This window comes from Ochotona princeps, chromosome 26 (assembly GCF_030435755.1).
Source record: "Ochotona princeps isolate mOchPri1 chromosome 26, mOchPri1.hap1, whole genome shotgun sequence".
NCBI classification, from domain to species: domain Eukaryota; kingdom Metazoa; phylum Chordata; class Mammalia; order Lagomorpha; family Ochotonidae; genus Ochotona; species Ochotona princeps.
Window position 1 is genome coordinate 4,910,369 of NC_080857.1, and position 19,276 is coordinate 4,929,644.

The 19,276-nt window shown below is 44.5% G+C and overlaps 1 protein-coding gene across 4 annotated transcripts in view; it reads right to left on the bottom strand.

Moving 5' to 3' along the window:
* PAPOLA (poly(A) polymerase alpha) overlaps positions 1-18,963 on the bottom strand; it is a 56,872-nt gene extending 37,909 nt beyond the window's left edge. For 2 of the 4 annotated variants that reach the window (XM_058655222.1, XM_058655224.1), the window contains exons 1-7: positions 18,745-18,930; positions 14,750-14,859; positions 5,845-6,018; positions 5,357-5,423; positions 3,799-3,880; positions 583-692; positions 126-179 (exon numbers count right to left, since the gene is read on the bottom strand). In XM_058655222.1, coding sequence (XP_058511205.1) covers positions 126-179; positions 583-692; positions 3,799-3,880; positions 5,357-5,423; positions 5,845-6,018; positions 14,750-14,793 — 531 coding nt within the window. In that variant the 5' untranslated portion in view covers positions 14,794-14,859; positions 18,745-18,930. Of the gene's footprint in view, positions 1-125; positions 180-582; positions 693-3,798; positions 3,881-5,356; positions 5,424-5,844; positions 6,019-14,749; positions 14,860-18,744 lie in introns of all 4 variants that reach the window. The other 2 variants (XM_058655225.1, XM_058655223.1) reach the window with 1 other exon arrangement.
* Between the last annotated feature and the right edge of the window lie 313 nt (positions 18,964-19,276).

Genomic DNA, 19,276 nt, shown 5'->3' on the forward strand with positions numbered 1-19,276 from the left:
TCTGTCTCCCCCTCTCTCTCTGTAACTCCTTTCAGTAAAAATAAAAAATCTTTAACTTCTTAAAAATCATTTTAACATTAATCAAAACCAGTGAAACCAGCTAACAATTGTCCACTTAAACTTACCTCTATCCCATCAAAACAAAGTTTGATAACTGGTACAAATGCCTCTTCAACAGCCTGTAAGAGAAGGAAACAAGCTTCTGCTAGCCCGAGGATTTTTAACTGGAAATTGTTTCAATGTAACATGGCATCATGTCTGACAGAAAATAGTTCTGGGCAACAAACCTGAAGACATGTTGGCTACATATCAGACAAATCAGACAAATCGACTTAGAAACCCCGGGGTGTGAATGAGGCCACATCACTGAAACTTATTTTGTTTGGCTCCATTTCTTGATGTGTAATAGCTTTCAGATTCATGTTAAGCTTACTGGAAATAAAATGCAAACCCATCTTTTTTTTAAGCCCATCTTAAGTGTTTAGAAGGCCTAGCAAACTCTAACAGCTTAATAAATAAATTCCATCAACTTACTAAAGAATTTATTTAAGCCCTCCCCTTTCACTCCTAACATCTACTTACTCTTAAATCCTTTACTTCTTCCTGTAATTTCAACTTGTCATAAAATGAGGTGAAAAAGTCACTTCGATCAACATGTCTTGGTGCAACACACAGCGCATCAATATCAGCACCTAAAAAATGCCATCAATCACTAATTAATATCACAGGGGAGTTACTCTCCATCTTATCAAAGCATTCTGACATTACATTGGTGAGCCTCTAAAGTGCTCCATCCCTAATAAAAGTTATCCATCAACAGAGGTAGCTGAGACAGACAGGGTATGCTTTTCCCTGTAGCATCCTCTACATACAGTGGTCCAGCTAAAACAGAATATGAATACAGGTGATTGAGGATTTTCTTGGAAGAGAGAAAACTATCAAGCATATACTCAACATCTTGATGTCTTCAGTCACAGCAATTAACTAAACAAAAAAGCACTTTCTGGGCCTTGCCCAGTAGCCTAGTGGCCAAAGTACTTGCCTTATAGGCTCCAGGATTCCCAGGGTGCAACTTTGTATCCCAGATGCTCCACTTCCCTTCCAGTTCCTGTGGCCTGAGGATGGCCCAAAGCCTTGGGATCCTGCACCTGCATGGGAGACCTGGAAGAGCTCCCGGCTTTCAATCAGCTCAGCTGCAGCCATTACGGCCACTTGAGGAGTGAACCAGAACAGAAGATCTTTCTTTCTGTCTCTCCTTGTCTCTCAATAAAAATAAATACATCTTCTTTTTTAAAAAATCCTTAGAAAAAGTATTTTCTTCCTCTACAAATTTTAATCCATAAGTATGATGTTGAAAATAAACTTCAAGAACTACTAACAGAAATCTAAAGAAAAAGACCATACTAAGATACATCAACAATGCGGTACTTCCTAGGACACCAGCACTGAGTACACAGAACACAGAAAGGATTACAATCAATAATCAGGATCAAAAAAGGAAGAGTGTGGAATTAGGTTAACACAGTTACTTCCCTAAAAAATGAGATGCTAAGGCACTACTTTAAAGGCTGCAGATTTAGCATATTTTTAAGGAGGGAGAAAAAAGTATTATACAGGATGTGTAATAATCAACAGTACTCCTCCTCCTGGGGACAAAGTCATGGTGGATAGAGAGGGACACGTATCCACTCAGCGCACTACACTGCTGAACACACCCTGTTACAGCGATTTATTTGAAGGCAGAGTGACAAAGACTGCAATGATCTTCCATTTGCTGGTTCACTCTAATGCTACAGCTAGACTGTAGGAGGACATTGTGACCCTAGAAGGTCAGCACAGGATTACAATTGTTTGGATGACATTTGTATGAGAACAACTGAAAGGAAACCTTTTGTATAACTGATTGGATATCATTTGTATGAGGACAGTTGAGTGGACAGCATGTGAATGAGAACACTTGGTGGAATACACAAAAGGAGTTCCAAATAAAAGTACAGAAAGAGTTGATGGGTTTTGTTGATGAGCTCAATGCTTCCTCCCTGATCCCATATGACCCTCAGTGTATAAAGTCTGATACCACTAACAAACTTCGACTGTCAGTCAGTGTCCACGCGTGTTAACGGCTCCGTGCACCAAGTCCATCGCTATGGGACAGCGACACTGGACAAGGCTGAAGGAAGGTGCCTAGAACTCAAGCCGGGTCATCCATTAGTGGCAAGAACCCAAGCCCTTGAGCCATCATTTGTTGCTTCCCAGGCAGAGTGGTGAGACTCCAACAGAGGATGGAGGTGTCCCAAGCTGTGGCTTACCCAGCTGTGGCTTACCCAGCTGTGCCACAACACCTGCCTCAGGTCAAAGGCTGATAGATAGGAAGCAGCCTCAGGTTGCCCAAACATCACCACCTCTACCAGTAGATGGCAAGGGAAAAGTCTTTATGCCCAATGGTCCCTTTCAAATTTTACACTATTGATTGTGAGAATAAAAGAACTGAGGAACACATAAAATAATGAAAATTAAGACCTTAGCTCAGTGTCCAATAAGAATTACTTACTTTATTACATGTTAGACATTCATGGTGTATCCTTTTGCATACAGGAAATAGCTATACTTTCAGAGGATATCCACCATGATTACCAATTGTCAAGGATATACACTTTTTAAAAAATATATATTTGTTTTTATTGCTAAGTCTGACGTACAGAGAGGAGGAAAGACAGAGAAGATCTTTCCTCTAATGATTCACTCCCCAAGTGACCACAACAGCCGGAGCTGCACTGATCCGATGCCAGGAGCCAGGAATTTCTTCCAGGTCTCCCATGCGGGTACAGGGTCCAAAAGCTTTGGGCTGTCCTTCACTGCCTTCCCAGGCCACAAGCAGGGAGCTGGATTGAAACAGGGCTTCCGGGATTAGAACCGGTACCCATATGGGATCCCAGCACTGTAGGAGGACATTGTGACCCTAGAAGGTCAGGAAGCACAGGATTACAGTTGGTTGGATAATATTTGGAGAATAACCAAATGGCTACCTTTTGTATACCTTATTGGATATCATTTGCATAAGAACAGTTGAGTGGAGAGTATGTATATGAGAACATATATGAGTTCCAAACGAAAGCATTGATGGTTTTGTTGATGAGCTCAATACTTCCTCCCTTATCCTATATGGCCCTCAGTGTATAAAGTCTGATGCTACTAATAAACTACGGCTTTTGACCATCAGGCAGGGTCCACGCGTGTTATTATCGGCTCCGTGCACCAAGTCCATCGCTGCGGGACAGTGACACAGCACATTCAAGGCTAAGACTTTAGCCACTAGGCCACTATGTCGGGCCCAGACATACACTTATGTTTTCACCTTGGTTATACATTACAATTTGTCTATGAACAGAAGTGTGAAAAGAGAATCTATGGGTCTTCTAATGAGCTTTAATTCATCTTTGTTCTATTTCCAAAGTGGTATTCTTTAGGAAGGACAAATGATATAAAGCCAGCCACATTACCCTAAAGGAACCATTAAAGGGACAAATGTTCCGCATTCACACTGTCTAACCCAGTGATTTTACCTGGGAACTTCTAAGCAACTCATTTTAAATGTTACTAAAATTTTAATTCTACACTAGATGGTAAAAGGTATAAGGTATCATTTTGTATTTTTTTTAAACAAACCTAAACTTTTTAAGTATTATCTCTTCCACACAAACCTAAGTCACATGACATACAAATAACTGATATAGATCTATTATAACCTTTAAGAAATTTCAAAAAGCTTCTTTCTCAACATAAATTTTACAAATTTACCTTTTGTATGTACTCCTAATCTGTAAGATCCAAATGTAAAAATTTTTCCGCCAACGTTTTCAATCACAGACTGTGGAAGATTCTATCGAAACATAAAAGTTATTTTGCCAGTGGAGCATAAGACAGTGCTTCAAACAAGACTGTTTTAAAAAGAACAAAACAACAGCAACAAAAACAGCCCTAAAAGCAACAATGTACATGAAGTATTCAAACCTCAAGAGCCCTTAGGAAAAAGCACAACCTAAGTTGCTGTTAAAGCAATGTTAATGGTCTTTGATGAAGACCCACACTGGTATAGAATTTTTTCTCTTCTGGAAAAAATGTTTGCATCAAGACAACTGTTGCCATCACCCCCTGCACCCCCCGCCCCAGTATTCCACACTCTTCTTATGCTAACAGTTCTAGCCGGTGATGTGGCGTTGTCTGCCCACCCGAGGGGGCAGGAGGCAGTGACCGACTAGAAAGAGGACAGGAGTGTAGCCTCTCATCCTCCAGGGCCCCCGCTGAGTCCTCACATGTGATCGCCAGATCCCAGACTACCAACACTGCTCACATCAAAAAAGCAAATTCTCTCCACACAAGACCAAACTCTGCAAAACCTAACCTCTTTAACTCCATTTTCAATCATCAACTGGCAACCTAGAGCTGTGCAAATGAGCAGGCTAAGCATAAATTATTAGCAATTTTTCTCACCCTCAGGAAAAAAAGAATAAAATGAATCAAGAATTACTAATGCAAGAAACTTAAAAGTTTCCTTTTTTTTTTTTTTTTATTTGACTAGGGTTTTAAATTTCAACCGTTAGGAAAAATCCCTCAAAATGGACTAGATTTCCTATATAGAAAGTTAACACTAAGTCCAAAACACGATTAAAAATACTTGGACTTACACATCTTCGCTTAGCCTCATAATTTATTTTTCAAAAACATACATTCCATTCATAAAGTCAATGGTAAATACTCTAGTTGCTCAAGTTTTGGTCAGCCATTTGAACCACATATAATATTGTTTAAAGCCAGAAGCGTTTACAAATTTAGCTAAAACCAAAACACTTAAACTTCTTTTATGCCGACAGTCTCTGCTGCCGAGGTTTTCTCCCACTCTTGGTTCTTTCCCTCAATTTCTCAGTTCTATTAGATATCAAGCATGGATTTTGTAATACTCTGGAAAACTTGTCATTATTTATGGTGTTTTAAAAGTGGGTCAAATTCACTGCACGGACAGGATAAATTTCCTTCCCCAGAAGCACAATGTCAGGAATGCATGAGTTGTATCTAAGTCTTGAGAAAAACGTTCTAGGAACTCACAGAATAATCTCGCTAAAAAACTAAGATACTCAGAGTTGAGAGTCTAACAAAACACTTGGGTATGTTTACTGTAGGGATTCCTTAGAGAGTAGCAGCCTCTTAGATAATGTTTCTGTGGAGAGCAGCTGTTATCAAGTCTAGAATGACTCCGTTACAGACTCTAGGCCTAGCCAGACTCCGTCAGATAACTGTCATGCCTGACTTCTCAGCCTGCAGATGGCAAATCATTTCATACACAAAAAAGTTACCTTACCTTACTTTCACTGATTTCACGTATCCACTCTTTAACCAGGTTATTTAATTTTCCCAAAATTAAAATCCTGTTGATAAAGCAATTATCAATCAAGTATCAAGTCATTACTGATTAAATGTATCTGATTAAATGAAAAAAATGTGTTCTAGCAGGTGGCTCATAAATTCTAAGTTTTCCAGTGATGAGAAGCAAAGTACTTAAATAAACTTAGCTTAAACAGGCCTGTTACACTGGGTAGATATTCCCCTTTCTCCTAACAATTTTGTACTGTAATAATCAAAAGCACCAAAAATCCAACTCAAGACAAAGAAAACTACATGTTTCTCTCCTATGTAACACTTGTACTGGGACATACAGATTTGGGAGAATAACAAGCCTTTTCATGTAGGTGCAAAAGCCCTCAAAATGAGTTTATCTCAACACTATTAAGCATTGTAAGTTAAAAAGTATACACACACACACACACACACAGAGACAGAGCTATCTACCTGCGCTGCAGTTCCTCTTCCTCTTCAAACACCCCAAAGGGCTTCAGAGTCTCGATGAGCTTCTGGGTGAGGATGCAGTCAGTCTCCTTGGGGGCTGCTAGGCTGATGGGAGAAGTGATGCCATAGTGCCTCTGGGGCGGCTGCGCTTGCTGTGACCCCTGCGCTGTAACTGGACTGCAACAGAATGGGACAGAATTACTGCCAAAAACATCATAACGGGAAACAAATCCGCAGCATCAGAAAAACCACTTTGGAAAAACACGACTCTCAACAGCTGCTTCCCTGCCACAATCTACAACATTTTTACTTTCACAAAATATCTTCTTACAAGTAACCAAAAGCAGGGCCAGAACTGTGGGTAGCCGATCAAGCCACTGTTTCAAGCAGCTCATCTGGGCCAAGTCCCAGTGCTCGCTTCCAGCTCAGCTTCCTGCTAAGGCGTCCCGGAGAGCAGCCACTCGGCGCCCAGCACAGAGCTGAGGGTCTCCACCCAGCCTAGCCCAGGGTTTTACAGACTTCATCATTTGGGGAGAGAAGTCAGTGTGTGCCTCTCCCTAATATGCCTTTTTCAGAAAAGACAATGACAATATTTACCATCACTAGAGTTCCAATTGGCATTCGGCATTTGACTTATAATGAATAAAAGTCATAGACAATGGGGTGAAGAGCACGAACAAACATACGTGGGGAGAAATAATAACATTCATGCGAGGATGCCAGGTCAGTTACTGATTTGCAGTCAGATATTTATACTTCAATAACAGTGTTCTAAAAGGACTTTCATTTTATGAGAAGCTCCGATATGTAAAACCACCAAAATTTCAATACAACTGGTAAAAACATCTACAAATTTCAGAGCTTAGGAAATTCATTTCGCTTTATTTTAAGGGGGGTGGACTTTTTCTTTCATTCCCTCTGAAAAGGGAAAGGGCCAGGTGCAGTAGCCTAGTGGCTAAAGTCCTCACCTTCCACACACCAGGATCCCATATGGGCACCAGTTCACAACCTGGCAGCCCAGCTTCCCATCCAGTTCCCTATCTGGCCTGGGAAAGCAGTCAAGGATGGCCCAAAACCTTGGAACCCTGCACCCACGTGTTGGAGGACCAGAAGAGGCTCCAGGCTCCTGGCTTTGGATCAGTTCAGTTCTGGCCATTGCAGTCACTTGGGGAGTGAACCAGCAGATGGAAGATTTACTTTCTGTCTCCTCCTCTGTGTATCTGACTTCCCAATAAAAATAAATCTTTAAAAAAGAAAAAGACTAACTTCAGACCAGTTGATTTCCTACAAATTCTGTTTCTTAAGACAACGTGTAGGATGGACCCAGCTCAACGGCTCGGTGGCTAAATCTTCGCTTTGCACCTGCCAGGATCCCATATGGGCAACCGGTTCATGTCCTGGCTGTTCCACCTGACATTCCCTGCTTTTGGTCAGAGAAAGCAGTAGAAGATGGCCCAAAGTCCTGGGGCACTGCATCTATAGGGGAGACCCGGTAGAAGCTCCTGGCTTCAGATCAGCTCAGCTGCGGCTGTTGTGGTCACTTGGGGAGTGAATCAGCAGATGCAAAATCTTTCTCTTTCATTTTCTCTGTAAATCTGACTTTCCAATAAAGATAAATAAATCTTCAAAAGAAAAAAAAAAGAAATTGCTTCTTTCAGGGGTTGGCACACTGGCTCAACCAGCTAATTCTCCACCTCCAAGCGCCAGCATTCTAAATGTACACTGGTTCATATCCCTGCTGCTCTACTTCCCATACTTAAGCTCCCTGCTTAAGGCCTGGGAAGGTAGTGGAGGATGACCCAAGGCCTTGAGAGTCTGCGCCTATATGGGAGACCTGGAAGAGGCTCCTGGCTGCTGCTTCAGACTGGCTCAGCTCCGGCAGTTGCAGCCATTTTGGAGGTGAAACAGCAGATGAAAGATCTTTCTGTCTCTCCTCTCTGTCTTTCCAACAAAAAACAAATCAATCTTTCAAAAAATATAATTTCACACACACAAGAAACTATATTTTCTCCCAGAACCTAAATATATTTTTCCCACTTTCATGTGAATATTTATTCAAACAACACTGTGTCCAACAGCCTTGCAAGGAAGACCTAGGAAGCATTTGCATACATGCCCATGGTGTTCTGACTCCTGGTAGTAACACCTGCCCGATCCCAGGAACCACTGCACAGCACTGAGCAGGAGCCGAGAGCCGAGAGCCATCCTTGCCTACTGCACTCACACACTATCTCGATTTTCCCTTCAGACTTTACTAACATTTTATAGTGATTACGGTTTTAATTTATTACCTACTGCACTAACTCATGCAGGCTTTACTCAATTTAAACTGAATAGATAGCCAGGACCAGGACATGCCTTACTTTGGGGTCCTCTGCATTCTTTCCCAGGGGCCAATTCATTACCAATTCAACTGAGAAGTCTTACTATTATGAAGAATGGACATTCATATTTCATTAAGACTTCTCTTAACTTTTCCATTCTTTTTTAAATTAAATCCTTCAATCTTTCATTGTCAAGTGCACGCACATGTCTGTGCATATACATACACACTATGCTTGGAAAGCTCTCTACTTCAATTATCTTATCAGAATATTTAAAAAGCAGGATCAAATTTCTAAACTCCTAAAAATTTGTCCTTCTTAATTTCACAAAATGACTAATGTCTATATTACCTTCAATATTAACATGGTGATGGCAAAATAAATCATATGTAAGTTGGAAATCTTAACTTTATCGAAAACATACTTCCATCATGCAGCTTTCTATAATCATGAGTTACGCTAAACACCCATTTATTTGTTCCTTCTACTTCCAGAAAGTCCGTAAGTATCATAACTATGTTATATGCACATATAGCACGTACCTCTACCTCAAGCAAGCACACACATTAAGTGAATGAATCACAAGGACACAATACATGGTTTGAAATCAGCCTGGAACACACACCTGGCAAAGCAGGGGGTAAGCACTGTGGCAAGGCAGTTTTTGAGTGCTTGGTCCCTCACTGTCCATCAAGTTCCCTCTACCAGGGAAGGCAGCAGACGATGGATTCAAAGTGTTAACTCACTTGGGAGACCCGACAGCCATTTGTAAACTAAACCAGTGGATGAAGATCTCACCTCTGAGTCCCCTGTCACTCTGCCTTTCAAAACAATAAATCTTAAAAAAAATAAAAACTTAAATACTAGGACAGAAGATTCAAACTGAAGACCACTCTTACATCAGCCAAAAGTTTTTGGAATATAAAAACTACCTAAAAATAAATTTCCAGTCACTCCTGGGTTAGAGGTGCACAGATTTAGAAAACAGGTCAATATATGGGCCAAAAATAAGCTTTAAATGAGCAGTGTGCACCCCCCAGGGATATCCCCAAAAGAGGGGAAAGCAGTACACTGGGAACCCACTCCACCCCTGTAAAGATCTCTGAAGCATCTCAATGCATATTAAATTTTAATTCCTAACAGAACTAACAATCTCTTTCACAGAACCTTAGCATGCAATGATAGTACCTCACAGGAAAACACACAGCTAAGATAACATAAAGAAACATAAAGAAGAAAAAAAGTCAAAAAGTATTAAATCATATTATATAAATTATCTCTAGAAAATGCAATTTAAATAATGATGACCAAAATGAAGCACCCCAAAATTATAACTGTCATTAAAGAAGCTAATTTCTAAATAAAAGAATATATACTAAAGACAATTATGTTACAGAAGGATTCTAATTCTCCACACACTTTTCTTTCTCAAACATTTAAATTTCTACAAAGTCAACATTACACAATTCTGCCAGCCTGCAATCCAAAACTTAAAAAAAAAAAAAAAAAAAAGGAAAAAGAAAAACTTTCAAAGTAGTACACAAAGGCCCAAAAAATATACACTAAAAACTCAAGTTCTACAGTATGGTAAACTCTCCCTATGAACTACATAACGTCTTTTGTGTTTATGCTACCAGTGAGTCATAAAATATCTGAGCGCTCCACAAACAAAACACTGGAACTTAAAAGCTGACTCTGTCCTAGCGGCCCCGCTTCCCATCCAGCTCCCTGCTTGTGGCCTGGGAAGGCAGTTGAGGACAGCCAAAGCCTTGGGACCCTGCATCCACGTGGGAGACCTGGAAGAGGGTCTGGGCTCCTGGCTTCAGATCAGGGCAGCTCTAGCCATTGCGGTGACTTGGGGAGTGAATCAGTGGATGGTAGATCTTCCTCTCTGCTGCTCCTCTCTGTGTATCTGACTTTGCAGTAAAATAATTCTAAGGAGCCAATGCTACAGTTCAGTGGGCTGAGCTAACTTTCTAACACTGGCATCCACAGGAGCTGCTCCACTTCCCCACGAGCTGCTCTCTGCTAACGTGCCTGGGAAAACATGAGAAATGGCCCAAGAGGAAGATATGGATGGAGTACCTGGTTCATGTCTTTGGCCGGTCCAAGCCCCAGATGGCTACAGCCATTTGGAAAATGAACCAGCAGATGAAGATTTGTCCTCTAACTCTGCCTGTCAAATAACTAAATAAATCTTTTTAAAAAATAATTAAACAGCAAACAGACTTAACAAGGCCTACAGCATACAGAAATGAGAACAGAACATGGAAATCAGAACTGCTTTACGTACTATTCTACAGTTACCACCTTTAAGACCTTGGTTAAGGGACTAGTCAGAGTCCCAATTTAACCACCTTTTAAGCAGAATCAATACCTCCTGCAATGCTGCTGGTTTGTACATCGTAAACTGAGATTGGGTCACTACTGAAAAACTGCTAGGTAATTAACCACAGAGCAGCTAACCCACCACCTGCAATGCTGGTAGCCCATGTGATGATGCCAGTTTTAGTCCCACCTGATCCACTTCTGATCCAATTACCTGTTAATGGTCTGGGATGCCAACTGAAAGATGGCCCAAGTTCTTGGGGCCCCTGCACCTTCATGGGACATGCTGAAGAAGCCCTGGACTCCTGGCTTCAGCCTGGTCCAGTCCCAACAGTTTCAACCATTTTGGGAATGGCCCAAACAGTGGAAGGTCTCGCTAACTCATCTCATATCTCACATCTCCCTCTTTCCCTTTGTCCTCTCCCTAAAAAACAAAATGAAAGACAAAACAATGGGGCTGGTGCCGTGGCTCAAGAACTAACCCTCCTCTACCTTCAAGCACTAGTATACCACAAGGCCAAAGGTTTGTGTCCCAGCTGCTCCACTGCCCCCATGCAGCTCTCTGCTCGGGGCCTGGGAAAGCAGCGGAGGATGGCCCAAGGCCTTAGGAACTTGTACCCACAAGGGAGATCCAGAAGAAGCTCCCGGTTCAGACCAGCCCTGTCTGGCCACTACAGCCATTTGGGAAGTAAACCAGCAGATGGAAGATCTTTCTCTGTCATTCTCTCCATAAATCTGCTTTTCAAAGACACATAAATAAGAAACACCTCTGCCTAGCATTCCAAAAGGTCTCACTTCCATAGTTCTTATCAACCTGCCTAGATGCAACCAAACCAGCAACTGCAATGTTAACTTAAAGCTAACTTGCCAAGGGGTGGAATATTCTGGTAACAAAAACATCTCAGAAGTTAACAAGCAAAAAGTCTTTCACTTTGGTATTTAGGAATCAAAGAATGGGAACTAAATACGCCCATAAATGTATTCAACTCCTAGTGTCTTCCCTCCCAACTTCTCTACCAAAAAGCATGATCACAAAACATATTCAAAAACCTAACACCACATTCCAAAACCAGAAACATTCACTGAACTGGCGAACAACTCAAGAGAAAAAAACAAACCTCTGAACCTTAAAATCTGATCATTAAACTCCTAAATTTTTTTAATACACTTGTTTCCACTAACAACAAAACAGGCCTAAATGCAGGTGTGTGCTTCCTTTCAGCACGTGTTCAAAGCAGCTCCAGTCACTGGACGCAGAACAGCAAGCTAGCTCTCAAAACCTTTTCATCTCAGGACCAACTCTTACAAATTCATTGGGTACATTACAAAATTTATTTACATACACTATGACTGCCAATATTTATTTCACTGAAAATTTTAACAGAAAAAACATTTTTTTAAAAAAGGGCATAGCATTTTTTAATATTTATTTATTTTGGGGCCCGGCGGCGTGGCCTAGCGGCTAAAGTCCTCGCCTTGAAAGCCCCAGGATCCCATATGGGCACTGGTTCTAATCCCGGCAGCTCCACTTCCCATCCAGCTCCCTGCTTGTGGCCTGGGAAAGCAGTTGAGGACGGCCCAAAGCTTTGGGACCCTGCACCCGCGTGGGAGACCCGGAAGAGGTTCCAGGTTCCCGGCATTGGATCGGCACCCATCGGCCCGTTGCGGCTCACTTGGGGAGTGAATCATCGGATGGAAGATCTTCCTCTCTGTCTCTCCTCCTCTGTGTATATCTGGCTGTAATAAAAATGAATAAATCTTTAAAAAAATATATTTTTTATCCTGTTGGAAAATCAGAAATACAAAGAGGAAGAGAGATAGAGAGGAAGATCTTCTGTCCAATGATTCACTCCCCAACTGACCACAACGGCAGGTGCTGAGCCGATCTGAAGCCAGGAGCCATGAACTTCCTCCAGGTCGCCCATATGGGTGCAGGGTCCCAAGGCTTTGGGCCGTCCTCCACTGCTTTCCCAGGCCACAAGCAGGGAGCTGGATGGGAAGTGGAGCTGCCAGGATTTTACTGGCACCCATATGGGATCCCAGCACATGCAAGGGGAGGACTTCAGCTGCTAGGCTACTGCACCAGGCCCTTAAACAGAAAATTATAAGTACTGATTTAGGTAACAAGAAACTCACTACATCTTTAACTCAAAAAACATTTCACAAACCAAAAAATTTGGTAAAAATGACTTTTTTCGGGGCCAGTGCAGTGGCTTCTAATCAGCGAAGCACCAGTCATCGTGGTCACTTGGGGAGTGAATCAGCAGACGGAATATCTTTCTGTCTTTCCTCCTCTCTGTATATCTGACTTTCCAATAAAAATAAATAAACCTTTAAAAATATGACTTTTTCAACTTAGCAGGTATTTCTCAATCTGCCTAAAACAAAGATAGATGCTCTGCTTCTACATTCAACGGTTGCAAAAATAATTGCTTTAGTTAAAGCATTTGAAAATAATCTGGTATCATACCAATGTTAAATTTAATCGTGGAGAGCTTGATATTACATCAAAATTACAAGTAGCATCTTCATGTGATATTAGTCAAAAGGCCCAGAAACGGTTAAGCACTTTCTTAAAAGCTGAACATATAATGAAGAACTCCTTTTCTCCAGTGGCATCAAGGCCCAGGCTGCCCGATGCACATCAAAGTCCCTTTCACTCTCAGGATCTTATTACAGCAAGATGGATCATTTGGAACATACAGGTACATTGTCACGTGCATCTTGTAAATACTAGCACATTATACAATACCCAAGAAACAACAGTATCACCATCAATCACATCAAAACCATCTTAAATGAGAAAGAAGCTGTCAAGTTCACAAAGGCAGAAATGAACTTGCCAAACTAAAGTTTTCGCTTGAAAACTTTCTTTTAAAAATTCATTTAAAAAAAAATTTAAAAGGCAATGTGACTGAGAACAAGAGCAAGGAGACAGAAGCTGGTGTTTCATTTGCTGCCTCACTCCCCTAAGTGTCCCCACAGCTAGAGCTAAGCTCCACAGGCAGCAGCCAGAACTCCATCTGGGGCAGGAGCCCAGGCACAGCCTCCCTGTGGGCACTTTGCCAAGAATGCTGGATTAGAAGCAGAGGAACAGGAACTGGAAACAGATAAGGTGAGGTGCAGATGGTATCCCCAAGTAGCAGCTTATCCCACTACAACACAACACTTGCCCTGAAAATGTGAACATTTCACTGACCACAAATATTCTAGCAGTTATCTTCCTTGAACTACTGGGCTCCCTTCCTTCCCAGGTAAATGCCTGCCGAAGCCTCAAGCACAGCTGCTCACTGTTTGGCTACTCATCTCTATATCACCTGTCTTCCCAAAGGTCCATGTCGTCAAGGCTTGGTCCCCAAAATCTTCCACTGCTGGTTCTTGGAGAGTGGACAGACACCCCCTAACTAGAGGTGGGCTTTCAGGGAGACCCTGGAGTCTGCTGGGGTGCAGTCTCCATGATTAAATCCTGGCTGCTCAACAGGCAGCTATACAGATGCGCTATTTCTAGGGTGACTGCACATCCCAGAACACCATCACCAGGAGCCACGGGTCCTTCAACTAGGATTCTCCAAAATTATGAGTCAAAATAAAGCTACTCCTTTTATAGTTAGGCTGCCTGAAGTGTTTTGTTTTTGTTTTTTATTTGAAAAACTCAAATTTTCTGAGATGCAAATAGAGCTTTATGAAAAAACACACTAGTTGAGCTCTTCAAGTGCTTTCTCAAGACAATTTTACTTTCCACACTCACAGCATATTAAAAAAGATAAACCCTGGGCCACTGTAGTGACATAGCAGATTAAGGCACCCAATGAGTGACAATTCCAGCTACTCCACTTCTGATCCAGCTCCCCACTGATGCGCCTGGAAGGACAGCGCAAGAGCAGCCACGTAATCGGGTCCCTGTAAGACAGAGTTCCTATTTATGGCTTCAGCCTGGCCCACACCTAGCGGTTGTAGGAGCAGCACAGGTCTTCCAATGAGAATGAACCAGTTGATGCAAGATGTGTCTCCACCATTCTGCTTTTCAAATACGTAAACATAAAAACGTTTTAAAAATAAAGACAAACTCAATCCAATGAAATTAAATAATGCTTTACCAAGGATCTGTCTTTAAAACTCTGCACATTAGGTAAAGACATACAGTAATAAAACATGAAATGGGGCCTCTGCCCTAATTGTTTCTAAGGTGGGTAGAATGCACATGTCAACCTGGAAAAACATCTCAGTATTAGGTAAACAGTTTGGATTTTACATACCCTTGTAAGGATCTCAGCGAGTTTCCCTTCCCCATCTCAAGCATCCACAGATCACACTGAGAACCACTGTTACACAGTATTACACATCCACCAACAGATCCTAGTTCTACCTGTTAATGACAAAATGACACCACTCCAATTCTTTCTCTTGTGACAACCCCCACAAACACTTGGAAGGAAAGCTGTACTCTTGTAAAATCTCTTTTCAGTAACTTTCACAACATTGTCTGAATGCAGCATGAATGCCAGGTCTACGGCACTGGTTACTCCACTTTCATATTGCCAAAACTGACACCCAGAACTCAGCTTAGCCAAACGAGCATCTGGCCAGGAGTGTTAATATCACTTTTCTAAGGGCATCAGACTTGTAATTAATGAAGCAGTTCTCGGCCAGGTTGTGCACCCCAAGAGTACACTGGGCAACAGTTCCAGACAAGGGGGACTGGGTGAGCTTCTGCTACTAGGTAGGGGCAAAGAGTACTGTTAATTACCCCACGATATGTACAATCCAGTGAAAGAAATTATCTGATCCAAATGTCAACAGGATTTATATAAGAACTTATGTATTGGGCCCGGCGCCGTGGCCTAGCAGCTCAAGTCCTTGCCTTGAAAGCCCCGGGATCCCATATGGGCACTGGTTCTAATCCCGGCAGCTCCACTTCCCACCCAGCTCCCTGCTTGTGGCCTGGGAAAGCAGTGGAGGACGGCCCAATGCATTGGGACCCTGCACCCGCGTGGGAGACCCGGAAGAGGTTCCTGGTTCCCGGCTTCGGATCGGCGTAGCACCGGCCTGTTGCAGTCACTTGGGGAGTGAAACATCGGACGGAAGATCTTCCTCTCTGTCTCTCCTCCTCTGTGTATATCTGACTTTGTAATAAAAATAAATTAAAAAAAAAAACAAAGAACTTATGCATCAAAACATCCAGAAGTTTCATCAATTAGCTATCATTTCTAAAGCAGGTAGGTACTACAGCCAGTGCCGTGGCCCCCAAGCTGCAGGCGATGACTTCATGTCACAAGAACAGTTCAAGCTGCTCCACCGCCTAGCAGGCTCCCTGCTTATCGCAGCAGGGATGAGTCCTTGGCCTCTGCACCCATGTGGGAGACCCGGAGGGAGCTCCTGGTTCCTGGCTTTTGTCAGCTCAGCTGTTCTAAGATGTGCAGCTCCAGACATTGCAACTATTTGAGAAGTGAACCAGAGGATGAAAGGTCTCTCCGTGTCTCTTTCAATAAGTATGTTTAAAAAAAAAAAGGGCTAGGCACAGTAGCCAGGATCCCATATGGACGTCAGTTCATGTCCTAACGGCCCCACTTCCCATCCAGCTCCCTGCTTGTGGCCTGGGAAGGCAGTTGAGGACCGCCCAAAGCCTTGGGACCCCGCACCCACGTGGGAGACCCAGAAGAGGCTCAAGGCTCCTGGCTCCGGGCTTCAAATCAGCTCAGCTCAGCCAGTGCGGCCACTTGAGGAGTGAATTAGCGGATGGCAGATCTTCCTCTCTGTCTCTCCTCCTCTTTGTATATCTGACTTTCCAATAAAAATAAAACAAATCTTAAAAAAAAGAACACAAACAAACAAACCAAAAAAATCCCTAGGTAAGTATATACATATTAAGCTTGGACAAACAGGGCCACTTGGTCACAACATTCTGTAACTACCTAACAATTTTATTAACTGTAACTGTATTCCTCCCTCCACCCTCCTCTGGCCTAGTCAGATCACTAGGGCATCAGCTGAGCTCTACCACGCTTAGCACAAAGGAGGGGTGGGCCTGTCGGTACAACACGCATCACTCCTGCAGGCTGGGACACCCACATCCCATACTGGAGTGCCAGCGAGTGCCTTGCTAGAATGCATCCTGGCAGACAATAGCAGATGGGTGCAGTGCTCGGGCCCCTGCCCCGCAGGTGGAACACCCAGGCTCAGCTCTAGGCTCCCAGATCCAGCCCAGGCAAGCATTTCAGGGAGTGAACCAGCTGACGGCAGAGCTCTACCCATCTGTCACTCTGCTTTTCAAGTAGATTAACAAAATGCCGGTTTTTTTAAAAGGCATACAAAAAAAAAAAAAAAACCAGCCAGTATCAATGACCTAGCATTCATGCTACACTCACAGAGTTGTTGAAGTTACTGGAAAATAACTTGGATTTCAGTTGCTCTGATCACCCTGCACACCCATCCACATGAAGAGCAGCAGAGGCATACAGAAACTGAAAGTAAACAGACACAACACAGCTAAGAAATCACAGGAACAGCAGAAATAAAACCAATGCTAGTGCAGTTCTAGAACACGAAAACAGTAAGTGAATAAGGAAGAAAACTAGTGTCATTAACTAGGAACTCCTTGGTCTACTTACTGGAGAACTACAGTATACTTGGGGGTCAAAAATGAGAGGAATAGCTAATATAAAACTGGCCACAGTTCGGATTTCAAGCAGCACAGTGTAAAGGAGCTGTCTGTACAAATCAGCGCTGACTCTTCCATTCTACTCATTCGAACAAAGAATTCGAAGAAATTCAAGTCTTCGATGTAGTTTCTACCTTCTTTTCTCAAAAAATGCACAGGAAGGAAGAGAAGTACTTTTGAGTCTTAAAAATAAGACATAAGTTATCTATGTAATGTTTTCGTTTAAGACCTCAAAAGGGTGTACATGTCCCATGATTTTTAATAGTGACATCGAGAAACTCTCTAAAAATAGCAGTAAAATATGAGTTGATACAAAGTGATCATGATACCACTGCAAACAGCTAAGTTGATTTTAACTCCTACTAAACTGAAAAGTCACAAAATTCTTCAGACTAAGTTCTCATAGTGCATCTTGTTTAACATATCATGCAAAGATGACTCATTTAAAAGGACCGTGCAGATGCAACGATTCTAGATACACACACTGCAGCAAAGCCTCACAAATGTCCTCATCACAGAAAGAACAATGCGCTAGAGCTGGTCACAACGTGACCACAGGTGAGTCAGGCTGGGCTGTGACGAGAACCAGCAAAGTCTACCTGAAACACCACGGAAAGCGCAGGAGGTCCCTGAGGCCCGCATCAAAACTCTCACCTGTAGGGAGACACGCACAGCCAACTGTAAACCCTAAAACCTCTAACTTGGAGTTGAACACAAGTTTGCGGCGTGCTCCAACGCCCTGGCTTGCTGGAGTGCGACAAAAGGTGCCAACTCGGCCGTCCTCTCAAAGGGGGCACCCCTAAACAAATCAGAGAGGGCTCAGACCCGTCCACACTTGCCGTGTTCTCACACGGAAGACACAGGCTGCCACCTACTAACAATGGGCTCTGCAGCTGGAGCTCGCTCCAAGAGGGCAGGAGACAGGGAAGGCAAGCCGGAAAGAGGAGGAAAACTGAAAACGCCTGCCACGGGACAGTAAGAAACACCAAGACGCGGACCCAGGCAGGGAGGGCTGGCTTTTGGACTCCGATCAGAAAATCACAACAAAAGGACGGAGGAGCAGTGGACAAGCAGCAGGCAGCAGCAGGGACACGCAGCCTCCCCCCACCCGGACCGAGCTCCCCCGCACCTCGGGACGCGCCGAGGGCAGCCGGGGAGCGCTCGGGCGCACGCTCCGGACTCTGCAGACGCACCGCGAGTGCGGGTGCGGAGAGCTGGGCCTCCCTGCCCGGCCGCCGGGCATTGTCTGGCTCCGGGCTTCCCTCTCCCCCGCAGCCCGGGCTGCGCGGGGCAGCGGGAGCAGTCGGCTCCGGGGCACCGCAGCCTCGCCCTCTGCAAGGGGACGGGCCCCCTCGCCCCCCGGCCCGGAACCGGCCCGGAACCGGCCCGGGGGCGACGCGCGAACCGAGCCAAGACGGGGGAAGTGCGGCCGGCCGGCCGGCGGCTGAGCAGACGGGAAGAGGAGCCTCAGGCCCGTCCGGCCGCCCGACTTCCCACGGGGCGAGCGTCCGGCTCGCGCGCCACCCCCGCCCGCTCCCCGACGCCCCGAGGCCCAGCCGGCGTGCGACAGAAAACACAACACAAATCACTTACAACGGCATCCTCTCCTGCGCCGGCACCGCCCAGTCACTTCCCCCCCGCAACCGCCGCCGCTGCCGCCCTGGGCATGATCCACTGAGGCGGGAGGGAGGGGGGCCTGCCTCAGCCCTGGGTCCAACCCCACTCCCGCACCCGCTCCCGCCGCTTTAAGCGCTTCTCCTCCTTCCCCTTCGTCCTAACATGGCGCCCGAGCGCTACCACAGCAACGTTCTAGAACCGCTGACGCCGCCACGCACGCCGGGCGCGCGGCTGCGCAGCACCCTGCCCGACGCCGCCAAGCCTCACGGGAAGTGTAGTTCCCGGGTCGCCAGGACCTGCGGGACGGTCGTCTCACTCTGTGGCGCCCGGTGTCGGCCGACGGGGTGGGAGCGATCAGGTAGGCCCCGGCCGGCGCCAGGAAGGCTTCGGAGAGGTCCGGAGCTGCGACGGCTGCTCCGCTCCGGGGTCGGAGGGCGTCTCTGAGGCGGAGCTTGCGGAGGGGCGGAGGCGCTGTCGGCGCACCTTGTGGCTCAGCGCGTGGCTTAGC